The sequence below is a fragment of the Dendropsophus ebraccatus genome, chromosome 4 (genome assembly GCF_027789765.1).
Source record: "Dendropsophus ebraccatus isolate aDenEbr1 chromosome 4, aDenEbr1.pat, whole genome shotgun sequence".
Lineage (NCBI taxonomy): Eukaryota > Metazoa > Chordata > Amphibia > Anura > Hylidae > Dendropsophus > Dendropsophus ebraccatus.
Genome location: NC_091457.1, coordinates 140,509,112 through 140,534,846, shown reverse-complemented (window position 1 = coordinate 140,534,846; position 25,735 = coordinate 140,509,112). Strand labels below are relative to the sequence as shown.

At 42.1% G+C, this 25,735-nt stretch overlaps 1 protein-coding gene across 3 annotated transcripts in view; it reads right to left on the bottom strand.

Moving 5' to 3' along the window:
* The window catches only part of GRAP2 (GRB2 related adaptor protein 2), a 143,115-nt gene that overhangs the window by 14,645 nt on the left and 102,735 nt on the right, over window positions 1-25,735 (bottom strand). For all 3 annotated transcript variants that reach the window (XM_069968884.1, XM_069968885.1, XM_069968883.1), the window contains one exon: window positions 20,324-20,443. In XM_069968884.1, coding sequence (XP_069824985.1) covers window positions 20,324-20,443 — 120 coding nt within the window. The remainder of the gene's footprint in view (window positions 1-20,323; window positions 20,444-25,735) is intronic.

Here is a 25,735-nt window from a genome sequence, read left to right as displayed (position 1 = left end):
TCTGGGACCTTTTATTCTAATACTAAATGTGAACCATGGTTATTCTATCTTCTTCTCCCACTTCCGGATTGTAGACTGCTTATTTCATGTCTAGTTGTAGAAGTGTCAGTTCAAAAGGCTAGAACGTCCCGGGCTGAGGGTTCTACATAAGGACCAGAGAAGATTTCTGAAGTCCTGTCCTGTTCTTCAGTGATTTCTCAGCTTTTTCAATTATTAGAATCAATGTATCTCAAATTTCTTTCAATGTTTCTGCCCTCATTGATTTAACCTGAAAAGGAGCTAATACCCGAGGCTAGCCACTTATTTGACTTCTCAGTTCCGGCTTTCCTAATGGTGTGGAACGATTATCATTGGAAACAGCAAACGATCAAGTGACGAGCGAGAAATCGTTTATTTTGATCTTTTAACATGTTCTCAAATCGTCGTTGGTCGTTCGCTAAAAATTCACAGATCTCTTTGTGTAAACTGTCTTTCAAAGATTCACCCTGTGTGTCAGATGGGCTAAAGCGATCTTAAAAACGACGTTATAACGATTTTTCTAACGATTAATTCATCTAAATGCTGTCGTTATAAAAACCAAATTGTTGCTTTAAAATCGTTAAACGATCGATTGGGCAAATTATCGCTTTGTGTAAACGGACTATTAGTCCAGTAGCTACCTCCATTATCCGTGCAAAAAAAAACTAGCTTGCCCAACCACATGATCCATGTTTTCCATGGAACATGGATGAACACGGATGTCACATCTGTGTATATCCGTGAAAAAATGGATCTCACTGATTTCTATGGGGGAATCCGTGCCGTGCTTCCGCTCAAAGTTATGACATGTCCTATTTTTAAACGGAAGGAATTGGCAATCCAAGACAACAGCCACTATGTGAATAGCCCCATACAAACCAATGGGCTATAAATCTATCTGTGCACACGGACAAATTCACAGTACATGTGAATGCAGCCTTATTACACAGAAAGATTATCGTGCGAAAATCGTTATATCGTTTAAATTTAAGCGATAATCTTTCTGTGTGTTTGCAGGCAACGATCAACCCTCTAACGAAAACTCATTTATTTGTTGTTGATCGCATCTTTTGAGCTGACCATAAAATCATTGTTATTTGTTTGCTAATCTTTTGGTGTGTGTGTACACATCATTCATAATTACGATTGTTCCTACACTAGAGTATACAAACCTTTGGAATAATGATCGTATTTGTGATCCTAACGACTATAGTTCTGTGTATAATGGTGAATAAATGATTTCAGGACTAGAGATGAGCGAACCGGGTTCGGGTTTGAGTCGATCCGAACCCGAACGTTCGGCATTTGATTAGCTGGGGCTGCTGAACTTGGATAAAGCTCTAAGGTTGTCTGGAAAACATGGATACAGCCAATGACTATATCCATGTTTTCCACATAGCCTTAGGGCTTTATCCAAGTTCAGCAGCCACCGCTAATCAAATGCCGAACGTTCGGGTTCAGATGGACTCAAGCATGCTCCAGGTTCGCTCATCTCTATTCAGGACTTGATCACAAAAGTGATCGTTTATCGTTAATCAGAGAAAATGAAAAATCGTTTAGTCTAATAGGATCCTTATATTTCAGTTCTCTTATAATTCTTAGCCTAAGGGCTCTATTACACGGGATGATTATCGTGCGGAAAGTCGTTTGAATCTGAAAGATAATTGTCCTGTGTATTAGCAGGCAATGATTGAAAAATCGTTGTGTGTGTCGTTGCTTATTGATTTAGATCTGACCCTATAATCATCGCTAAGTCCATATTCATTCATTAATCATTCGATGTAATTCCAAATCGTTGCTTCATTTGTTGGGATGAGATGGAGTAAACAATCGCCAGGTTTTCAAGGCCTATGACTGTATCTATATTTTCCTAGACTCCCTAGGGCTGCATCCAACTTCTTCAGGCACCGGTAATCAAATGCAGAGCATTTGGGTTCAGATGAAGTTGAGTATGCCCGAGGGTTGCTTATCTTTAATAGTGATGTTGCAGCTAATAGAAATATAGAAGATTGTCGGCAGAAAAAGACCACTTGGTCCATCTAGTCTGCCCTTATATTATTTCCTTTCCTATTATCTTAGGATAGATGTTTATTCCTGGCAGGTTTATACTCACTTAGGGTCCTTTTACGTGGGCTGCTTCTTCTCCCGTGGAGGACGCAAACGAGCACCGATCAGCGAGATAAGCAGCTTGTTTGTGGTGCCTTCACATAGCGCAAGAAATCATGCGGATGGACTGCATGGGTGATCCTTATATCATTCAAAAATACAGACCAAAATACTGAGCAAAAATACTGTGTGGGAACATAGCCTAAGGCTATGTTCACACAACATACTATTTTTGAAAAGAACGGACGGTGTTTTCCTTTAAAACAACGGTCATTCTTTTTATATTGCAATGGTATGCATTCATGTCAATGCAACAACAGCCGTTGTATTGAACAATGGCCTTTGGCCGCTGTTCGATACATTGTGTGAAAACAACGGCCATTGTTGCATTGACTTTAATGCATACCATTGCAATATAAAAAGACAGGCCATTGTTTTAATAGAAAACAAAGGCCATTATTCTAAAAAAATAGTATGTTGTATGAATATAGTCTAAAACAACATAACAAATACTCATATACAGGGCACTATCAGAGATGCTTGTACGTTTCAGGCATGTTTCTTTTCACAAAATGCATCAGTTTAGACCTAGTTTTCTTAATGACACATCCCTTTAAGTGGTAGATACTGAGAGCTAAATTACCAATAATACAATGTCTTCAGGGGTCCCTGCAACAGTTCTCTAGTTCAATGTAGTTAGCAGGAGAGTGACACATGATGGACTATGGATGGGATGTAGTCTACTTGAATAATTGCAGCTGTAGTAGATTCTGGGAGACGTCTCTGTGGTTGACTTCCCCCCCAATCAGTTGTATCATCCAGTAACTTAAAGTGAGCTGTTCATCTCCTGAGCGACTGAAAATTATCACCTTGACAGCTACGCTATAAGGAGTCATTCACACATACAGTTGTTCCAGTGTGTTTCATGCTGTGTGTTTTTGGCTTTATTCCAGCAGAGACACACAGCATGCAGCAGAAAAAACGGTATGTGTGACTGTAACTTAAAGTGTCACTGTTGTTAAAATTTTTATTGCAGAAATCAATAGTCCAGGCGATTTTAAGAAACTTTGTAATTGGGTTTATTAGCCGAAAAATGAATTTTTATCATGAAAAAGCAGTTTGAAGCTCTCCCCCCTGTCTTCATGGTTTTCCTATGGAGAGAGAAAGTAAAAGCAGCAAAACAGGACAACAAAGAGTTAATTTATATTCACATCCCGGGCTATCTCCTCTAACAGTCACCATGGACCTCTCTGACCTCTAATTAGGGCTCTGAATAGCTCCCCCGCTGTGCAATCCTTTGTTCTCCGTTCTCAGCTAATCTCGCTCCTTCCCCCTCCCCCCTCCCCTCTTCATAGACCAGACAGGATCCGACTGATGAAAAAACAGTTGAGCAGTGGATGACAGAAAGGAGAGAAGGGGGGGGGGGACCTGGGAAAAGGCTTTTTACATGCAGATAATGGCATATTTGCCTAATAAACCCAATTACAAAGTTTCTTAAAATCGCCTGGACTATTGATTTGTGCAAACATTTTTTTTAACGACAGTGACACTTTAATTCTTTGAGGACCAGTCCCAAAATGACCCAGTGGACTGCGCAAATTTTGATCTTTGCGCTTTCGTTTTTCCCTCCCCCCCTTCTAAGAGCTCTAGCACTTTCAGTTTTCTATCTACACGCCATGTAAGTGCTTGTTTGTTACAGGAATAGTTGTACTGTGTAATGGCGTCTTTCATTCTACCATAACATGTATGACGGAATCCCAAATATATTATTTATGAAGATATAAATAGGTGAAATCGTAAAAAAGAATGCAGTATGGTAACGCTTGGGGGGTTCCTGTGTCTACGTAATGCACTATATGGTAACAGCGACATGATACTATTATTCTATAGGTCAGTCCGAACACAACCACATGCAGGTTACACAGATTCTCTAATGTTATATATATTTTTTTAAATTAAATCCCTTTTTTTTGGCAATTAATTATAAATAAAATGGGCCTATTGTGACGCTTATAACAGTTTTAGTTTTTCACCTACGGGCTGTATGGGGTGTCATTTTTTCCGCCATGATCTCTAGTTTTTATTAATACCATATTTGTGAAGATCGGACATTTTGATCACTTTTTATAATTTATTTTTTTATATAAAATAACAGAATCTGTAATCCACGCACTTTTTTCCCTCTTTTCGTGTACGCCGTTCACCGTTCGCAATGACGCTTATTATATTTTAATAGATCGGACAATTGCGCACGCTACGGTATATTATATGTTTATCTATTTATTTATTTTTATATGTTTTATTTATATAATGGGAAATGGGGGGTGATTTAGACTTTTATTGGGGGAGGGGTTTTGGGGTTGTGTGTTAGTGTTTTTAACTTCTTTTTTTTTTACACATTTGAAGTCCCTTTGGGGGACTTTTACATACAGTACTTTGATTTGTACACTGATTATTGCTATGCCATAGGCATAGCATTGATCAGTGTTATTGGCGATCTGCTCATTGAGCCTGCCTGTGCAGTCCCAGTGCAGCAGATCGCCGATCAGACCGCAGGGAGGCAGGTGAGAGACCTCCGGCGGTCCGTTTCAACGATCGGGACCCCCGCAGTAACACTGGGGGGGTCCCGATCGGTAAGTGACAGGGGACTCCCCCTGTCACTTACACTTAAACGCCGCGTTTAAGGAGTTAATGACACGCGGCAACGCGATCGCTGCAGCGTGTCATTACCGGTGAGGTCCCGGCTGCTGATTGCAGACGGCCCCCACCTGCTATGAAGCGCGCTCCGCTCCGGAGCGCGCTTCATAGCCGGAGAAACACCCAGGACATATAGTTACGCCCTAGGTCGTCTGGGGACAGACTTCCATGGCGTAACTATACGCCCTAGGTCGTCTAAGGGTTAAGAGGGAACTTTAAAGGGGTACTCTAGCGAATTTTAAACTGGTTTCAGAAAGTTTGTAATTTACTTCTATTTAAAAATCTCAAGTATTCTTGTACTTATCCGCTGCTGTATGTCCTGTAGGAAGTGGTGTAGGAAGTGGTGTATTATTTCTAGTCTGACACAGTGCTCTCTGCTGCCACCTCTGTCCGTGTCAGGAACTGTCCAGAGCAGGAGAAAATTCCCATAGAAAACCTCTCCTGCTCTAGACAGTTCCTGACATGGACAGAGGTGGCAGCAGCGAACACCGTGTCAGACTAGAAAGAATACACCACTTCCTGCAGGATATGCAGCAGCTGATAAGTACTGGAAGACTTGACATTTTCTAAATAGAAGTAAATTACATATTTGTATAACTTTCTGACACCATTTAATTTGAAAGATTTTTTTCTTCCACTGGAACACCCCTATAACATTGTGACAAATGAACAGCTTAGGAAGATGAATTCCCCTCTATTAGCCAGAGCAGAGACCCAAAAGTGTGCTAAAAGATGCGGTGCAGTTATGTATTACAGGATTACTTATTGTGGGAAATTTGAAAGTGTTGGCAACTTTACAACTTGTAAACAGTTTAAAACTTTTAGATTTTTTAAAAAATGTTTATACGTAGAAAGTAGTAACCCTTTAATTGCTGGGGAGCAATGTCCATCTGTGTAGGTGTTTGGTACCTAATGGTTTAGAATACTGTAGGTCATGGTAATGTGGGGTGGGGTACATAGCCTGCATTGGCGTGTGATTTTTGAGTGGTTAACCCTTTACACTTACTGTAGGTCACATGCTTTGCAGGTGTGTGCATAAAAATGAATAGTAAAAGCTTCATTTCTATAGGGCTGACATATTCTAAAGCACTGTACAACGCTTGTTGTCATCCCTTATCTAGATTTCACATTCTCCTATCTTTATATTTTAGAGTATGGGAATAAACTGGAGTTTTTGGAGGAAACCCTTAGAAATTTGAGCAGAACATACAAACTCTTTGCACCTGTTGTTCTTTGTGAAATTTGAACCCTGGACACCCAGTGATGCAAGGCGACAGTGCTAATCAATACTCAATATTTCTGTTATTATCATGTTCATTTATAATTTACATATTTTCCTTGAAATAATTTCTATTATCCAATATTTATTACAATGTAGCTAGCTTGAGTTCAAGCACATGCAATTCCAGAATTGACCACCAGATGTCTCTCTCTCACAGTAAATGAATTTAGACACTAAAAGTAATTTTATTTTTTGGAGCATTATCATTATTTATCCTTCATGAACACAGGTCTGCGATGCATCATGACCCTGTCTCATTCTATGAACCAGAATTAGAGATTGATCGGGCAAGGTCACTAGCTTAGGAAGTAAGAGAGTGTTCATTAACTCCTACAGGGCATTACCAATATATGATGCTTTCAGATGCTTTACCAAGCACTCAAGTGAACTGTACAATAATTCCTATTCACTTTGCTTTACATTTCTAAATCCTATGAGTCAGTCCAATATCCTGCTAATATCCAGCCTTGGATGACAGTGGAGATTGGGGTCTTGTATTATGTTCTGTTACTAACATAATGTGCACATTTACTAAAATATTCTGCTTTGCACTTACAGATGTCTTGTTGTATTCTTGCATGTAAGGAAAGATGTATATATATATATACTGTGTATATATATATATATATACTGTGTATATATATATATATATATATATATATATATATATATATATATATTTGCCTGGACGTCCGTTCCTCTAATTATATCTTACAGTTTGCTTCCCAACCTGTAGCTTGCAGGCCCCGTCAATGCATTGCTCGGCCAGGCTGACATTTAGTGCAGGGGAGGCTTTTATAAATGACAAGGAAAATGATGGGGTTGGTAAGCGGAGAGATAGACAGCGTATCGCTAGGTCTGACTCCAAGGAGCAATCTGCTTCTGTAGCTTGTAAGGAGTGCGCCCTATTCCATTTATACATGAAGGGATAGAGTCTGTAATTGACGCCCTACAGCACAGGACTTCCTGGAGCATGTAATGCAGTTTATGGTGACAGCTGCATATTAAGCTACAGAAGGGTTTAATGTACAGTCATAACAGCAGGACCCCCTACTTAAAGGGGTATTCCGAAGTCATTATCATTTTTTATAATATGCTGGGGTTGGTGTAAAAATAATTGATAAAAAACAATTGTTATACCAGTATAATATATATATATATATATATATATATATATATATATTCAGAATACCCCTTTAATTATAGTGGATCTCTTCCTGAATCTGTTCTAATACTAGTGTCTGACATTTCTTATTCTCTGCATTGGGACCAGAGCTGGGCCGTTTGCCAGTGGTACACAAACAGTATCTTCCTTTACTTTAGTAGCCTGGCCAATCACAGCGCAGTACAGCACCTAGTCCTTATTGCTATACCATGAAATAGTAGTGGTGGAAGTGCATTGGACTGTAAATGCTGACACTGTGCTGGGGGGTTATTTACAGTACCCTAATATAGATGGCATGTGGGAGGAGAAGAGGTTACTGATGCACTGGCTTTGCAAGGTGCTATGTCGGCAGAAAGGAAAGAAACAGCAGCAGAGCAGCAAGGAAGGGGTTGCACTTAACATTGAAGACTTTGGACTGTGTGGATCCTGTGGAGGATACAGATTGTATGTGCACAGCCTCGGCTTTCTCCTCCTTTCCTGCATGTAGCATTGTCTAAGCAACCCTGGCTTCCTGTGTTCCTTCTTGGCCTCTTTGTTACCAGAGACAGATTTCCCCTAAAAACAGACAGTGGACAGCAGTTTGCAGGGAAGGGAGACACGGAGTGGCCAAGGCTTTGGAGCCTTATTTTTGGGATACGGAATATATATTTTTTAATTACATTTAAAATATGTTTGGAATAATTCATACTAATTATTTAAAACGGCAGTGACCATTTTAATGTGATTTGTAGGTAATATATCTTTAGGAATCAACAGCTGGTAAAGAGGGCACTTGGCACTAATACTGGGCAAATATTCAAATTATTAGCAAATATATATTGCCATTAGGCAAAATATAATAGCCCATCCCTAACTAGGGTCGGATTAAATTATCCAGAATTGAAAAGAGCACAGCCACTTTTTTTTTTGCAAAAACAGCGCCACCCCTGTCCTTAGGTTTTGTAGGGTATTACAGTTCAAGTTCATTCACTTTAATGCAATTGAGCTCAAAACCCAAACTGAGGACGAGGGGCACTGTTCCTGGAAGAAAGTGGTAATCTTTTTCTAAGCCTGGACAACCCCTTTAATAGATGGGTAAAATTCTTGGTTTCTATGGCGGAGGAGGAGTTTATTTCTATATGGCTGGTGGTCTAAAGCAGAGAAGTTGTTACTACCAGGATACCTGGTGGTTTTGGACAGAGAAGGGGAATAAATAATGTTATATCAGTTGGGGAGGTGATATTCTACATCTATGCAAATTACTTTATTTATTTTTACCATTTTTACAATGCTATAATATCGGCCACTAGGTGTCTCCCGACTGGAAAACTGCAGCTCAGGCTCCATCACTAGGGCAGTTTGGTCTTTATTAATAGCAAAAAAAAAAGTGACCAAATGCAGGAAGTGATGTCAGGTGTCCCTCTGCTTTGCCCAGACTGGTACAGTGAAGAAGAATTCTGATTGGCCAGCAGCCGTACACGCCCCTGAACACTGCTGCAACAGGGAAAACTAACTAATCTGAGGGCCAGCCCACTATTTCAGGGTGAGGTGCAGAAGCATGAGCAGCACAATGGGGCACTAAACAGACTGCTAGAGCTATGATATTAAAATAAATAGCATACATAAAGCAAGCAATAAATAGATATTTGCTGTGTTTTTTTTATTATTTATATGTCATGACAGGAACACTTTAACATCCCTGCTGGCCTGGGGTAGAGGAAGGGTTAATTATTCACCATCCCTGTGGATTTGGGGCAATACAGTGTTAAAAGGCATCACTCCCGGAGGTCTGGGTTTCTGAATTAAAGGGAATGTTGTCATCAAAAAATGACTTACTGTTTAAAAAATTTTTTTTGTATGTTTAACATATTATTAAAGACTTTTTGGTGATTTTTTTTTCTTCAAATTTTACTATCTAGAATATAAAATAATCATAAACTCTTGCCGTTTTCATTCTCACCACTGGGGTTAAAACTAAGCAGAGACTTCCTGTTGTGTCTGTGGTGATAAGAAGAGGCTGCTGTAAAGGAATCTGTACAGCATTGCAGCATCATGTGACACCAATAGATAGAGGAGAAAGCTCCCTGTGGAATGACCTCTTCACAGGTCACAGAGCGCGCTTAGTAATGTTTCACATTCATTTCAAGGGGACAGACTCTGTCTATTGGCGTCTATGTCCATGAGTCTTGCTGTAAAGTATGTCACTAAATGCTGTTAAAAATAGCTCAGGCAAGATGGCAAGCCCTATAACAATATACAAAAAGTGAAATAAAAGAATTATAGTCATAAAATAGAAACAGATTAGAGTAAAAGAACGACTTTTAGCATCTGACTCTAATCATTAAAAAAAAAAAAGCTAGTTTATTCCCTTTAATGTTAGTATTCCAGATGATCTAGGGAAGAAAAAGGGTTAAAGGGGTACTCCAGCGGATTTTTTTTTCCGAAAGTGCCAGAGATTTCTACTTCTATTTAAAAATCTCCAGTACTTATCAGCTGCTGTATGTCCTGCAGGAAGTGGTGTATTCTTTCCAGTCTGACACAGTTCTCTCTTCTGCTACCTATGTCCATGTCAGGAACTATCCAGAGCAGTAGCAAATTCCCATAGAAAACCTCTCCTCCTCTCCTGATCTACACCACTTCCTGCAGAGCATACAGCAGCTGATAAGTACTGGAAGACTGGAGATTCTTAAATAAAAGTAAATTACAAATCTTTGGCACAAGTTGATTAGGAAGAAAAAAAAAATCTTCGCTGGAGTACCCCTTTAAGGATTCCATCCTTGGAGGTCTAGGACACTGAAAGGGTTAATGTCAGAATCTTTGGTGATCTATGACAGAGGGCACGTTGCTTTAAGCATACGTTGTGGTCTAACAAAGGGGTGAATGAGACTACCAATCATAGCTGCTGTCCCTGCTCCCCCCTAGCAGGACATGATTCTGTCGTCTGATGCACAGATACATCGGTACCCTGTCAGTATTGGCGGCTGACATTTCTGTACACAATTTTACTTAACAGCAAGAGGCAAAAGCATTCTTGTCTGTTCTTCACGTCAAGAATCAATTAAAAGTGTTGATAAGAAAGAAGGAGGAGAACCCCCCAAGGTGTGATTTTCTCCTAATACAGCACTGGTTTATCTCAGTACAAAAGATACAAAGAATAATCAGTCTGCCCACAAGGGGCAACACCAGCTAATGTAGTTTTACCTTAAAGGGAATATGTGTCATTAGAAAATGACCTATTGTTTAGAAAAAGTTTCTGTATTAAATCTATTTTTATCAATTTTTGGTGATTTCTTTTTCAAATTTTCCATATTACTATCCATATTAAAAGGAAAAAAATCTGGAAATTTTGTAGTGTCCATTCTGGCCACTAAGCCTAAAAGTAAGCTGAGACTTCCTGCTCTGTATAGATAATTTCCTAGCAGGATTACAGTGACAGGTGACACCAGTAATATAGATAACAGAGGTACATACAATATCTGTTGTAGCAGGGGTGTAGGAAGGATTCATGGGGCCCCATAGCAAGAAACAGGACAGGGCCCTATGAATCCTGCACAGCCCCCCCCCCCCCCTTCCCCCATTGATGCACATACTCACATGCGGCTGGTGAAGTCCTGTGACGTTCTGTTGTCCCAGACCTTTGGTCCCTGAATGACATCGCTAGTGTGTCGGGAAGTTAGGAGAACTGAACGATAGGGGACTGCACCAGCCACCGGGTCATGTGAGTATGTGCACCGCAGAGGGGACTTTCATGCCAGTTGGTGCTGTGAGCCGTAGCCATCATGGAGGCAGACCACACTTTGCTGAGGGGGCCCTGGCCCCCCTGATGCACAGCTCCCATAGCAGTTGCATGGTCTGCCTCCATGGTAGCTACACCACTGTGTTGTAGTTTTCCCCTCCCTGTAAAACAATCTCTATAAATGTCACTGGACATGCTCAAAAGCCTTTCTCATTTATCTGTATGGGACAGATCCTTTGTATTGTGTCCTATATCCCTTGGGGCTTACTGTAAAGCATCTCTATAAATGTTGTTAAAAAAAAATAGGTCAGGCAAGATGGCTTCCCCAATAATAATAATAATAATAAATTTATCTGTATAGTGCCAACAGATTGCGCAGCGCTTATGATGATGTACAAAAAAATTTCAGGAAATAGAAACAGATGGCGCTAATCAATAAAGAAACAAAAAAAATCTACGTGATGCATTCCCTACAAATCCATAAACTGAGCTCCCACCTATTCTATATTGTCTGAGATGACATCCTATTCGGCCCATCACTGCTGTTACCTTTGCAAAAGGATTTGTAGCAGTCACCAAGGAGTCGATATTGACACAAAGAGATCTATCTATCTATCTATCTATCTATCTATCTATCTATCTATCTATCTATCTATCTATCTATCTATCTAGAGTAGAGCTATAGAAGCTGTGGCTCACTAGCTGTTTTCTTAAATAGCCTGCTATGCTGACACCTGTAGTTCCACAGAGCATTGCACTTCTGTACACATCTCTATTCCTTTCCCTGCACAGTTCCCGAGAGTCTGCGAGCTGTTATTGGGGCTTATGTCAGACAGTTGCCCACGCGTTCCAGAATGTGAGGATCACAAGAAGATCTCTCTATAATGAGAAGAGAAGCTGCCTGCCGAGCAGAATGGAGCAGGCGAGGGATTAACCCCTGTGTTGCCAAAGGGGAAATGCTAGGCTTAACTGTGTCGGTGTAGTTTAGAGGTATTACTCTTACAAAAGAATTCACTGTAAGCATTTACTGATGTATTATCATTGATATCTGGACGTATAATGGGTCTCTGTGTTTGCATTGTCCTAGGTCTACAGTAGGCCTTGTGAAGAAGCTACGTGGGCAGTGACAGCAGTTATGGGATTATATTGCAGTCTGCAATATGTGCCACAGGTCCGGGGGGTATACTCAGACACCCAGTGTACAGTCAGACGGCCTCCATTTATCATGACTGTGATTTTGCTGATATTACTCACATTATTCACACCTTCTACTCTTCTTCTTCTTGTGCTATGAGGTCAAAGAACCTGATCAAGAAAATGGCTCCCTGCTACAAGATCTGCATAGGCAGGAACTGATTTTAAAGCAACTCTGTACCCACAATCTGATCCCCCCAAACCGCTTGTACCTTCGGATAGCTGCTTTTAATCCAAGATCTGTCCTGGGTCCGTTCGGCAGGTGATGCAGTTATTGTCCTAAAAAACAACTTTTAAACTGGCAGCCCCGTGCCCAACGGCCGTGGCCTAGATTGTGTATGCATTAGGCTGGTACAACCTCTCTGTCCCTCCTCCCCACACTCCTCATCATTAGGAAGGCTCCAGGCAGATTTTCTCCTATTCCTCACCTGTGTCAGCACGGCACATAGGCTGGATCGTTAAGGCACCTGTGCAATGTTCAGACAGGAGAAAATGTTCTAGGGGCATTCCTAATGATGAAGAGGGTGGGGAGGAGGGACGGAGGGGTGGTGTAAAAGTTAGGGCACAGATACTCCTGTTTGGCACAGGTCTGCAAGTTTAAAAGTTGTTTTTTAGGACAATAACTGCATCACCTGCTGAACGGACCCCAGGACAGATCTTGGATTAAAAGCAGCTATCCGAAGGTGCAAGTGGTTTGGGGGTTCAGATTGTGGGTACAGAGTCGCTTTAAGTATTCCTGTGTGTCTGTTTAGGAGGCAACCCAGAGGGAGCACAGATGGAAAATGGAGGAAGTAGTGGGGATGATGAGGGTTGTAGTCGTCAGTTAGTCACAAACAGTGGCTGAAGCGGTTCTACCAGAACCTCTGCGCTCTTTAGAGTCCCATTACACAGGCTGATGAAGGCCCAATCAATACTGTAAACGAGCACCTATCTGCTAGATCGTTGCTCATTTACTGGGCCTATTACATGGCCTAATAATCCTTTAGCAAGGACTGCACGGACATCGTGGCAGCCCTAGCCCAAACAGTTAATACTTCACCTGTCCATACTCCCGGTCTTCTCCTGCACTCTGTATGTGTCCCGGCACCAATCACTGGCTGCGGCGGTCCCGGCCTGTCAGCTCAGACTGGCCACTCTGAAGCACAGTGTGTGGTGCCAGGACGCATACAGAGCGCAGGAGAAGACCGGGAGCATGGACAGGTGAAGTATTAACTGTTTTGGTGATAATTTGAGGTCTGGGCCTAAAGACACGATCAGCTCATGATCGTTTCATATGCACACGGAGTAATTCTGTCAGAAAACTCTATGCGGAATCCACCGCTTGTCCCTGCGCGCTCCCGCTTGCCTTCCGTAGGCTCCATTATATCCTCTGGCGGATTCCACTGTCCACCCAAAGAATTAATGTGTCAATTCTTCGGGCAGCGAATTCCGAGTTTTTTTCAGACTCCATGTGCATATACCCTTACATGGAGCGATAATTGTCTGAATCTGGGTGATTCGGCTGATTATCGCTGTAATTGGGCCCTTAGGCTGGCCCAGTTACGATGGGGTTGCATTCAGATGATGGTGGTAGTAGTTCTCCAATGACACTCCATCTATGTGAGGTCCTGGCTGGTGCTGATTCAGGTGTCCTTGATGGGATTATGCAATAAAGCCTCAGACACCAAACTTAGACCCCCTTCACATGTCAGGAAAACCTATCCAGATTTCTTATCAGGAAATCCAGACAGATTTCCTGACCCATAAGGTTGTATTGGGCACGGACACCCATCAGCAATTTTTCCTTAAGGATATCCATTCCAGAAAATAGGTCAGGAGATGACAGAATTCTGTCACAGATGCCCTTATAGAAGTCTTGGGAGCGTCCAGAATTCTGGATACTACAGTACTTTTTTTTCCCCCTGATCAGGAATTCCTGACAGTAAAAGCTGATATAGATGTGTGAAGGGGGCCTAACACTTCTCTTTACTAGCAAATACTGGAAACTATGGTTTTCATGATTTTCAGGACTCCCTAGGGCTGCATCCAACTACTTCAGCCCTTGGTATTCAAATGCCAAACGACTGGACTCGAGCATGCTCCAGTTGTGCTCAGCTCTACTGGCAACGCTTTCAAGATGGAGGCTCTGCACTTACTACACTAGCCAGGTTAGGTCCTAGTCAAGGGCTATGGGATCCTTGAGCATTTTACCCCACAGACAATACATTCTCCCTACTATGAGGCAGGTCAATCTTCTTGTACTCCTTCAGGCCATGTTCACACAACATATGTTTAGCATAAATCACGGTCGTTGTTGCAATTTGAACAATGGCCGTGATTTGTACTAAGCATACGCTGTATTGGAATGAATGGAATCCCGTCCGGAGCTCATACACATAGTATACGCTCTGGCCGGGATTCCACCTGGCCGCACGAAAAACTGACATGTCAGTTTTTTGCGGCCGCTTTTCATTGAACAGAACATGTCTTATCACACAATGGAGCGTGCGGCTCCGGCCGCACGCTCCATTGTGTGCGGTGGTGAATTTGGATGCGGGCCGCCTCCGAATTTACCAGAAATGAAGATCAACCGGTTGGTACTGCAGTACCGGCCAGAATGATCTTCAGTAACACCGGCCGTTCTGTGACCCTGAGAAGCAAAGAGAGCTTAGATGATGATGTTTATTCCATGCTGACCTGAATTGAACTCTGTATGAAACAAAAACTGGCGTCATTTGCCCATAGTAACCAATCACAGCTCAGGTTTCATTTTACTAGAGCTCCTTAAAGTGGTAGTGCAGCGCTAAACAATTATTCACTAAATAAAAGGTGTATTCCCATCTATAATTAGACAACCAATCATAGCTCAGCTTTCATATCTTTAAGGGGTAGTGCGGCGCTAAACAATTATTCACTAAATAACACACATTACAAAGTTATACAACTTTGAAATGTATGTTATGTTAGTGAATGGCCCCCTTCCCCGTGTTTCCCCTCCACCCACACTAGACCCGAAAGTGTAGTGCTCTATACTCACCTGATCCGTGTCGGATAAGTAGGAACAGGGCAAGCAATGGAAGGGGAAACAGAAGTCAATGGGAAATAAACATGGCTGCTGGGAGACCGAAAGGGGGAATTTACAATTTTAATAGAAATAAGAACAGGGAGCTGCGTATCTACATGGAGCTGCTGTTAGAGTAATGTGTGTGGGGGCTGTAGATTATCTATAAATATGAAGAATAAGAAGTCACAGGGGCTCCAGTGAAATATAATGTTAGTTATAATGTAGGAGTCAGTGGAAGCCTATAGACTATAGCTAGGTCCTGTGTTAAAAATAATCTAACCTGGACTGTTGTTTAAATCAAGTAACTTACTTCTCCCCCCTGACCATGTTATGGGCTCTTAGCTACATACATAAACCTGATGAAGCGTATGGCATATTAGACTATTTTCAGACTACTACTTACCTCCACTGACATTATGAGTAGCCTTAAAGTGAACCTCTTACCTGGAAATTGAGTATCAAAGTGCTGACAATATTACATAGTTTTTGGGGAAAGTATACACATATTACCCTTTATTTAGCAATGTGGTTAAAACACTATTTTATGCTGCAGTGAAGTGCCAAAGAGGCGTGGCCCACATCAGAGCTTCGAGCTGCTCAAGGCCACACCCCTTTGACACTTCACTGCAACATAACACAGGAATTTGAGCACTCTGAGCATACAGGCTCTCACGGATTACATCCACCTTAAGGTATATGGTCATTTTAGGTTAATGGAGTGGGGAAGTTAACTGACATAATTATAGCAGAAGGACTAAAAGGGAGGAACCAGGTCCTTTACCTGGACATTCCCAAATGTTATGTTAAAGCGTTCCTGACACTTTTTAAAAAACTTTTAACATATCACACCAAATGTGTTAAAAGTCTTGATAAGTCGGGGTCTGGGTGTTCAGACCCCTACCAATTGCAAGGACAAGTGTGCGGATGAGCACACAATGGAATTGATTGTAAGTCTATGAAGCACATCTTATGAGTGAGCTGTAGAATGAAGCGCTTAGCTGTGCGCTTCTCCCATTCTATTTAGCAATCTGTGGGTGTGTCAGGAGCTGGCGCGGCTCCTGACACTGCCGGAGTGTGCTGCTGGCTACCTGGATGCGCTGCCAGCGTCCCTGCCAGCCGGTTGCTGGGGGCACGTAGGCAGCATCCCTAGTTTCCCTCTGCGGCCGGGGCCCGCCCCACCCCGGGTCAGACGGCTCAGGTGCTGGGGATCATAATCTCACTGACTGGCAGTCAGCACCGCCAGTCAGCCTTGTACTGTGCCCCAATCACGTTCTGGGACTCTAGCCTCCATAAAACTTCTCCCCTTGTCATCCTCCTTGCCTACGATAGAGCCTCTTTGAGTGTGACTAAGCTAGCGTTGTATCCCGATTGTTATTCCTGATTTTGGCTTGACTTTCCGACTATTCTCCCGACTTCTGATTTTGAACCAAGGTGACCGATTGATTCTGAACCGACTAGCTGACCCTGCAAATATTGCGGGAGATTTATCAAACATGGTGTAAAGTGAAACTAGCTCAGTGGCCCCTAGCAATCAGATTCCACCTTTCTTTTTTCAAAGAGTCTGTGAGGAATAAAGTGGAATCTGATTGGTTGCTAGGGGCAACTGAGCCAGTTTCACTTTACACCATGTTTTATAGATCTCCCCCATTGTGTTTTTTTGTCTTGTCTCTATTTAGTGTTTCACTTGTAGCAGTACCAGTCTTCAGGTTGGGGCCGGCCCGCTAAGGAGCCAATCACTCCAAGAGGAAGGGACAGTGGCGTGGGTGCCAGAGATAGGGCTTTATCTGTCTTGTGTCTCCTGCCTGAACACCTAACCGCTGACCGATCAAAACTGTTGACATGTCCGTGTGACAGTGACAGTAATGCTAAATATCAAAAAACAAAGGGTCCCTTTAAAATCCTTGGCATCATGTGGATCTCATAAACACATTGGCTGAAATGACCATCACTCCACAGGTCCAGAGACTTTAGAACAAAGTAGTTACCTATTAATAGATAAATGTCTAGTTGTTCTAGGTAGATTTATTAGTATTTTTGCTGCTTTAATGGTGTTTACATAATTCCCGCTTTTGCTCCTATTAATAATTAACAGGTTGTAATGCAAGGAACATTCCTGAGACGACAACTATAAAAAGCAGCGAGCGGCTTTCATGTCTAACAGCGAACGCCATAAATTACTTAAAGTGGCACTGCAGGAGAATTTTTTTTAATTTCTCCTGAATAATGACGCATAGGCTACTGGTAAAGAGTAACATGAGCATGCTCGAGTCTGATTATTTGGCATTTGATTACTGGTGGCTGAAGAAGTTGGATGCGGCCTTAGGGTACTATTACACGGCCCGATCATTTTAGTAAACGAGCGCCTATCTGCTAGATTGGCAAGATCTATTAGACGGTCCGATATTCAGGCAGTAAGGGTTCCATGGACCTTGTTAGCGATGTCCATGCAGGACAGCGTTAATGATGTCCATGCAGCCCTTGCCCAAACACCTGACACCTTACTCTTCTCAGGCCAGGACAGCCGCGGCCTGTGATTGGCTGAGCGACCTGACAGGCTGCTCAGATGCTGCTGTCACTGGGACCAGGAAGCTGTGGAGCACAACAGAGAAGACGGCGAGCAGGGTGAGGTAAGTTGTTAGGTGTTTGGGGAATGCATGGTCGGCGCACAATTTTAGGTCCAAACCTAAACTAACGATCAGCCGATGATCGCTGTCATCGGCTGATCGTTGTCTCAATTACATGGAGTGATAATCGGCCAAATCGTCCCAATTCAGCCGATTATCGCTCTGTGTAATAGGGCCCTTAGGGAGTTCTGGAAAACATGGATACAACCTATAGCCTATGTCGGTGTCCATATTTTGCAGACAGTCCTCGGGCTGCATCCGTCTTCCCCAGCTACCGTAAGTCAAATTCGGGAGTTTGCAAACTCAAACTTACTGTAAGTTGATTGTCGATTTTTCAGGACAAAACATCACGGACACTATTACTTATTTGTAGACTTGAAAAGTCATAAAGATCCTAAGTAAGGTATACCGACAGGCCAGAGCAGTGATGTGCACCATGAGCGGCGTGCCCCGTGACTTGTAACATGATGATAATTACAATCACAATAAGCTCTTCCAGCTTCAAAGAAAATCACTGACGGCCTCACAATTAGATCGGACGCCCATCCTCTGTATGATCATACTCAGATGTAGTCTAGATGAGGTACAATCTATAATTATAGCTGTTTTTCTGATTTCCACACACTTATATATGCTGTAGGCTGCGCTGCTTATACTGAGGCATTTCTGCAGTTTGTAATAAAGTTCCACCATAATCCTGGAGATGCACGGCCCCTGTCACTAGTATTGAAGAATAAGTATACGGTATATACTTCTGTGCATTACATATGTACAGGCATGCAAGCAATCCGCAATGGCAAACCTGAATCCCATTAACCCCTGGTAATGTTGTGGATGAGGAACACCCACAGCTTTTCCAACCCAAAAATTTTAACAATATGCATCCAGGCCATGTTCCCACACAGTTTCTAGTAGTTTCCTCAGCCACATAAAAAGGTCCAAATAACGCAAAAAGCCATTTGCCCTCTTTTTTTTTTTAGACTTTTTTTTTTTTTGCTTTGGTCCATTTTATGGGTTTTATTTTTTGCTGTTTTAGGCCTTAAAATGGGCCAAAATACTGTGTGTGTGAACATAGCCTTAGTCCGGAATCACATATCAAGAGTTTGATGCAGATTTTTGAGCCAAGGCCAAAAGTGCATTCAACAGGAAGAAAAAGTATTAAAGTGGTTATCCAGCGCTACAAAAACATGGCCACTTTCCCCCTACTGTTGTCTCCAGTTTGGGTGGGGTTTTGAAACTCAGTTCCATTGAAGTAAATGGAGCTTAATGGCAAACCACACCTGAACTGGAGACAACAGTAGGGGGAAAAGTGGCTATGTTTTTGTAGTGCTGGATAATCCCTTTAAAGGGGTTATCCAGTGCTACAAAAACATGGCCACTTTCTTTCAGAGACAGGTCAGGCGTGGTTGTCTCCGGGTCAGGTGTGGTTTGCAATTAAGCTTTTCCATTCACTTCAATGGAACTGAGCAGCAAAACCCCGCCCAAGCTGGAGACAAGAAAGAGGCTGTCTGTGGAAGAAAGTGGCCATCTTTTTGTAGCGCTGGATAACCCCTTTAATTCTTCAATTATATTTTCTATTTTCTTTGGATGGGTTTATATGGAGACTGGGCACTGATCGTGATGCTGGCCATGAGCGGAACTTAAGCGTGCTCGAGTTGAATACTGGTGGCTGAAGAAGTCAGATGCCGAATGATCATACTCAAGCATGCTCGAATTGGCCTCCTCTCTACTGGCCAGCACTTTTATCTTCACCATAGGGGCCCCTGGAGGGCTTATAGTAGTCGACTAGCTGCTACCCTGACAGGATAGGGCTAAGCCATCACTGGAGTCATGCCCAGCCAGGCATCTCAACCCTTTCGACACAGGATTCTGTTTTTTTTTTCAGTTTCCAAAAAATAATTTTGGATTAGCATTTGTATTTGGGTAAAAAAAAATTGCAACAAAAACTTTGATTCCAGTCTTAAGGTTATACATTCCTTGAAGAGGACCTGTCATCAGCAAAAGAGGAGTCTATATAAGCCCATGACAAGATAAGGGTTCTCATCAGGATGTTGAGCATATCTTTTTTCTTTCTACAGTGTACAGAGACTTTTTGTTACAATGTAAATGAGGCTCACAAGTCCAGGGGGTGTTCCCCAGCATGGTAAAAGCCTAGGTTAGTCCAGCCCTACTCATTATCCAGTAGCTGTCACTTAAATGAAGTAGGCAGATGCATGCACGTAGAGAGACAATAAATAAGAGGACATGGGCCGGACTTACCTAGGCTCTTATTGTTGGGAAACACCCCCTGGACTTTTAAACTTCATATAAATAAAAACAAAAAGGTTTTTATCTCGGTGCTGGAAAGGACTATACATAAAAAAACAGCATGCCCAGAATTCTGATGAGAAGCCCTAGCTAGTCATGGGCTCATTCATCCTCCTGTTTTCTTGTTGAAATATCAACTTTAAAAAAAGTTTGATCAAGGCATAAATCCTACCTGACTGAGATGGAAAATTCCCCTTTAGATGTTTGACTGGCACGGATGATGAAATGTCCAACAGTCTTCTTCATGAGGATGTTCTCAGCTTCTACGCGGGTAAGGTTTTCACAATACCAACTGCCAAGTCAGAAGGAGAAGATCGTTTCTATGTATGACATCACTGATATAGCATTTACCAAGTAAAAAAAAAAAAGTACAGAGAGCGTGTGAGTGGCAGCAGAGCTGAGTTTGTTATTGGACGCACTACTGTGTATCATTTTCATTTATTTCATTGTGTGTGGTTTTACACACAACTACCTGTAGATATGCTTCACCTACTATCCGATCCGTCCACATGTATATTTGTGAGATATTCGCAATTTTTGGTAAAATTTTACAAGCTCATCCAGTATTATGCACAAACATTACAAAAAGGCTTTATTCATCCATAATTCACTCCGCGCTAATACACAGCACCTAATGATTCATGAAAGTCGTGCTGGACAATTATGCGCATAACAAAGCTAATTTTACTGCCTGGTGACTTTCTATTGGGAAGGCCGCGGAAATGCCACACATTAGCTGCAATCTGCTTTTTAGTGTATAATATGGACTTAAATAATGGAATGCACTATCAATTTTAGGCCCTTGGCCAGAAGAGGAGCTTGTATGGGATCTATTTTGGAGATGCTCCAGTTGTATTCCCATCCACAGAGGTTGGCACGCTGGCAAGTTATTAATCAGACGCCACAGTCGGCGAATTATTCCTCCACCATCCGAAATTTGTACTATTATTTATTGGTCAAGTGCTGTTTTTTTAGATTAAAGTCTTATTTCTTATTTGTGAAGGGTTGAACTTTTTTTTTTTTTTTTTTTAATGATCCATAGTACAAAGCAGTGTCGGACTGGCCCACCAGAGGACCGGAGGATCCTCCAGTGGCCCCCAGATTTAGAACCTGCACTAACACTGACTGACATGTTGTTTCTCACTGGTTCTTCATTGATGGGCCCCCAGGATCGTTTCCTCTGGTGGGCCCCAGATACCCCAGTCCGACACTGGTACAAAGCTAAATCAATGGATTTTTATCAGCGTTATAAGAACGTTGCCTCCAATAGGTGGCACTAGAGAGATATTTTGCATACCCTTTTTCCCAGGGAGCATTGTCTGCCCTACAAAAGCTGGCAGTCTCCACAAGGAGAAGCGCTCCCTACCGTGATCTTATTAAGACTGTTGGTGCTATAATCTACATTAGACAGTTTACCTATATTAGATCAAACCTGGTAGAATGAAGCCGGGACTACATATGACTTCACAAATTGTATTTTTCAGCACCAGGTCTCAGACATTAAGAGAGAATGAACTGGTTCTTTTCTTGGGACATGCGGCAACCATTTATATTATCATAAATATAAAGGATAAAAGCACAAGCACTCATAGTCAAGACTAGAGAGAAGCGCAACCAGGGCCGCTTCTGGCATGCGGCAGAATGGGTATTCCGCCTCAGGCTAATAGGTGTGGATGGCGAATATCTCATGGCTGTACAGAGCAGAGTCATGTGTATAGAATGTATGGGGTGGCATATGGAGTCTCTAGTAGGTTGGAGCCATAGGCACTCTGTGAGTCTCTTTATGTTCCTATTCTATGGCGCCATATTACAAAAACCCACTTCCCTGGAAGCAATGCTCGTAGAAAAGCATCATTTGTAATATGTAATCCACTACAGTATGATATTTTATGTAGTTAGATACAATGGAAGTCCAGTAGGGCCCCAAAGAGTAATTTGATCACTATATTTGGCCCCCTACAACCTATAGTATATATATTTGGCCCCCTACAACGTATAGAGCTGATATACAGTTATGTTTGTGAAACCAATAACTAGGGCTCCAGAGTGGCTTGCCATTTTTTTCACCGTTCTTTTTTTTGACATATAGTGTGCAAATTTAGTGATTTTTAAATAATCGAACGGCGCCCTCACGGGGAAGCTGCGTGGAGAATGAATGGAGCTGCGTCATACAGGGAAGGGAATTCCCTCCCACTGGGGGCAGGCCGGCCTACTTCCATTGCTTGAGCACCAGCCGGTTCCGGTGCATAGAATGGCACCGTGCACGGGAACCGGGCTGCGGTCCGAAAAACGGACTGCGGCAACAGCTTCCCCGTGTACCTGGTGGTACATCCTCTTTAACTAAATAAGGCTGGGCTTACACTACGTTTTTACAATGTGTTTTGCAAAAAATGGATGGAAAAACAGATGCATGAGTGTGCATCCATTTTGATTTTTGTTCAAAAACGGATTGCAAAAACGCAGTGTGAACCTAGTCTGAGGCTTATGCAAAAATGTGCATTTTTGTTTATGCCAGAGAGGGGTCTTGCAATGGTCTTAAAGGGGTACTCCAGCAAAAAACTTTTTCTTTCAAATCAATTAGTTTCAGAAAGTTACCATACTTATGCTGCGTTTACACGTAACGATAATTGGCCCGATCGTACGATTAACGATGTCGGAGTAACGTTTTTTTTTTTCATAACGAGCAGCGTTTAGACGGTACGATATATCGTATGGAAAATTTGTTGTGCGATCGTTTTGCGAACGCTTAAGCATATCTCACACATTGGTTAAATCGGCGAACGACTGTTCACACGGAACGATTTGTGAATTATTTGCGAACGACGAACGACGATTTGATAACATGTTGAAAGATCAAAATGCGCGATGTATCGTTCGTCGTATGATCGTTCGCTGCGTTTACACGTACGATTATCGTTCTAATTCGATCGTTATCGCGCAAATTTGTACGATAATCGTTACGTGTAAACGCACCATTACCAGCTGCTGTATGTCTTGCAGGAAGTGGTGTTTTATTTTCAGTCTGACACAGTGCTCTCTGCTGCCACCTCTGTCTAAGACAGGAACTGTCCAGAGCGGGAAAGGTTTTCTATGGGGAATTGCCACTGTTCTCAACAGTTCCTGACATGGACAGAGGTGGCAGCAGATAGCACCGTATCAGACTGAAAATAAAACACCACTTCCTGCAGAACATACAGCAGCTGATAAGTACTGAAAGAATAAAGATTTTTAAATAGAAGTAAATTACAAGTCTATATAACTTTCTGAAACCAGTTGATTTCAAAGAAAAAGATTTTCGCTTGATAAACCCTTTAAGTTTGCATTCAGCTTTGTCTCTATAAGTGTCCATGTACTTTATTTATTTAAATGTGAGGTAAGGTTATTGTGCATATCCTGATGGGGTTGCATTCAGATTACCTTTAGATCAGGGATAAGGATCCTTTGGCCCTTCAGCTGTTGCAAAATTACAATTCCCATCATGCCTGGACAGCCAAAGCTTTAGGTTTGATGATGGGAAATGGGATGGGAGGGTTGAAGATTCCCCATCCCTGACATATATAAATAAATAAATATATATATATATATATATATATATATATATATATACCGCCTCTGTGTCTCCGAGTGAAAGTGCAGTCTTCTGAGGTTAAGAAAACACCTTCACAGTATTCCGCCTCTTGGAATAGGATTTAGCCGCTTGTATAATATCTTGTTTGCCGATGTTTTATATGAAGCCTATTAGGATTAACCGTTTGAACAAAAACGGAGACGTAATGAAATTCTGAAAATCATCCAGTATTTTTTCGATTGTCTTTTGTTTGTAGCAGTGTGAAATTGCCTCTTAAATGAGAACATTACCTGCATAATGAAATCCCGCTAATAACACACGAGTCACAACACGCTCAGCGGCAGTGCAAGCACGCTAGAGTTTATCCAATAGTATAAATACCTTCTGCTATAGTAAAAAATTGCCATATAACAACACGCTAGTAAACACGGGAAGACCTCGCCGCCAATTCTCCTTCTTTGTACTTTTTAGTTTTTTTTGTTGTTTGTTTTCTTCTGAATTTTACTAATAAGACCGCGCTCTTTTTCAATTTCTAAGTCTATGGGTATCGGGAATGTATGTTAGAGATGAGATGAGCTAATAAGTCCACCCAGTTTATCGACCACTATTTGCCATTAGGAATCCAGGATTGAATGAAATTGATGTGCCTGTAATTCACTCTTTGCATTTGCTGCACATTGGACAATTAAGATGACTGAGGTTTATTCCCGCTCTGTGGTGGTTACCGCATATAGCCACAAGGGTCACTGAATCATACATTTACTGAGGGCCACATCAAATCCACACTCTTACTATGTCTTATTATAGCATGGAAGCTTTAAAGCAGGGATGGGGAACCTTCGGCCCTCCAGTTGTTGCAAAACTACAATTCCCATCATGCCTGGGAAGCCGAAGCTAAAGCTTCGGCTCCCCAGGCATAATGAGAATTATAGTTTTGCAATAGCTGGAGGGCTGAAGGTTCCCCAACCCTGCTTTAAAGGATTATTCCAGTCTTCCCCAGCTACCCTCAGTGTGCCCCAGCTACCCTCAGTGTGCCCCAGCTACCCCCAGTGTGCCCCAGCTACCCCCAGTCTGCCCCAACTAGCCCCAGTCTGCCCCAGCTAGCCAAAGTCACCCTCAGTCACTATGTCTATGACTCCTAGCTACACCCCTGCTGCTCATCTGTTCCTGTACTACTACATCCCTCATGTGTTCCTGTACTACTACTACACCTCTTATCTATTCCTGTACTACTACTACTACACCCCTTATCTATTCCTGTTCTACTACTACACCCCTCATCCTTTTGTGTTGTCCTGACTCTAAAGTTGCAACTGGAAAAAAAAAAAACACTGGTGACAAGCCACACCCTGTAAACCACACCCACAATAAGTCACACCCACCGAGACCACACCTACTATAAGCCACACCCCTTGTTGCCAATGCTAAAGTGTCTCTGGGAAAAATTTTCAAATGTTGGCTACTATGCTGTTATTGGAGTCAAATAAACCAGCCTTTTCAGCTGTTTTCAGCTTCCCACCTATGATAGGCGCAGGCTCTCACATGTGCCTTAAATATTTAGATGGAAATACAGATTTTAAAGGCTGAAAGACCAGCTATTTCTTAAAGGGGTATTCCACTCAAACATAATTTTTCATATATTGCTGCCCATGGTGAGACTAACAATTCTTTCCATACTTATTATTATTATCTATTCAGTCTCCTTCCCCCAGTTCTGAGCTGCTGCTTTTTGCTGAAGACACAAAAAACTGTGTGTGAGCTTTTCTCTCCATCTCCCCTCCTTCTCCCCCCTCCTTTCTGAGATGGATGATGTAAACAAGTCTCTAGCAGGCTTTGTCTGCAACTTTGTAGCTTATTTTGAATGCTGGAAGGGATAATTTGAGGTCAAGCTGCTGATGAACTCACTGTGATTAACCCTCTCGGCATTTCAAAGTTGCAGATATATCATGTATACGAGGGCACTCACCTGTTGATACGAGGGCACTCACCTGTTAAAAACTGTGGGGTAGATTTATC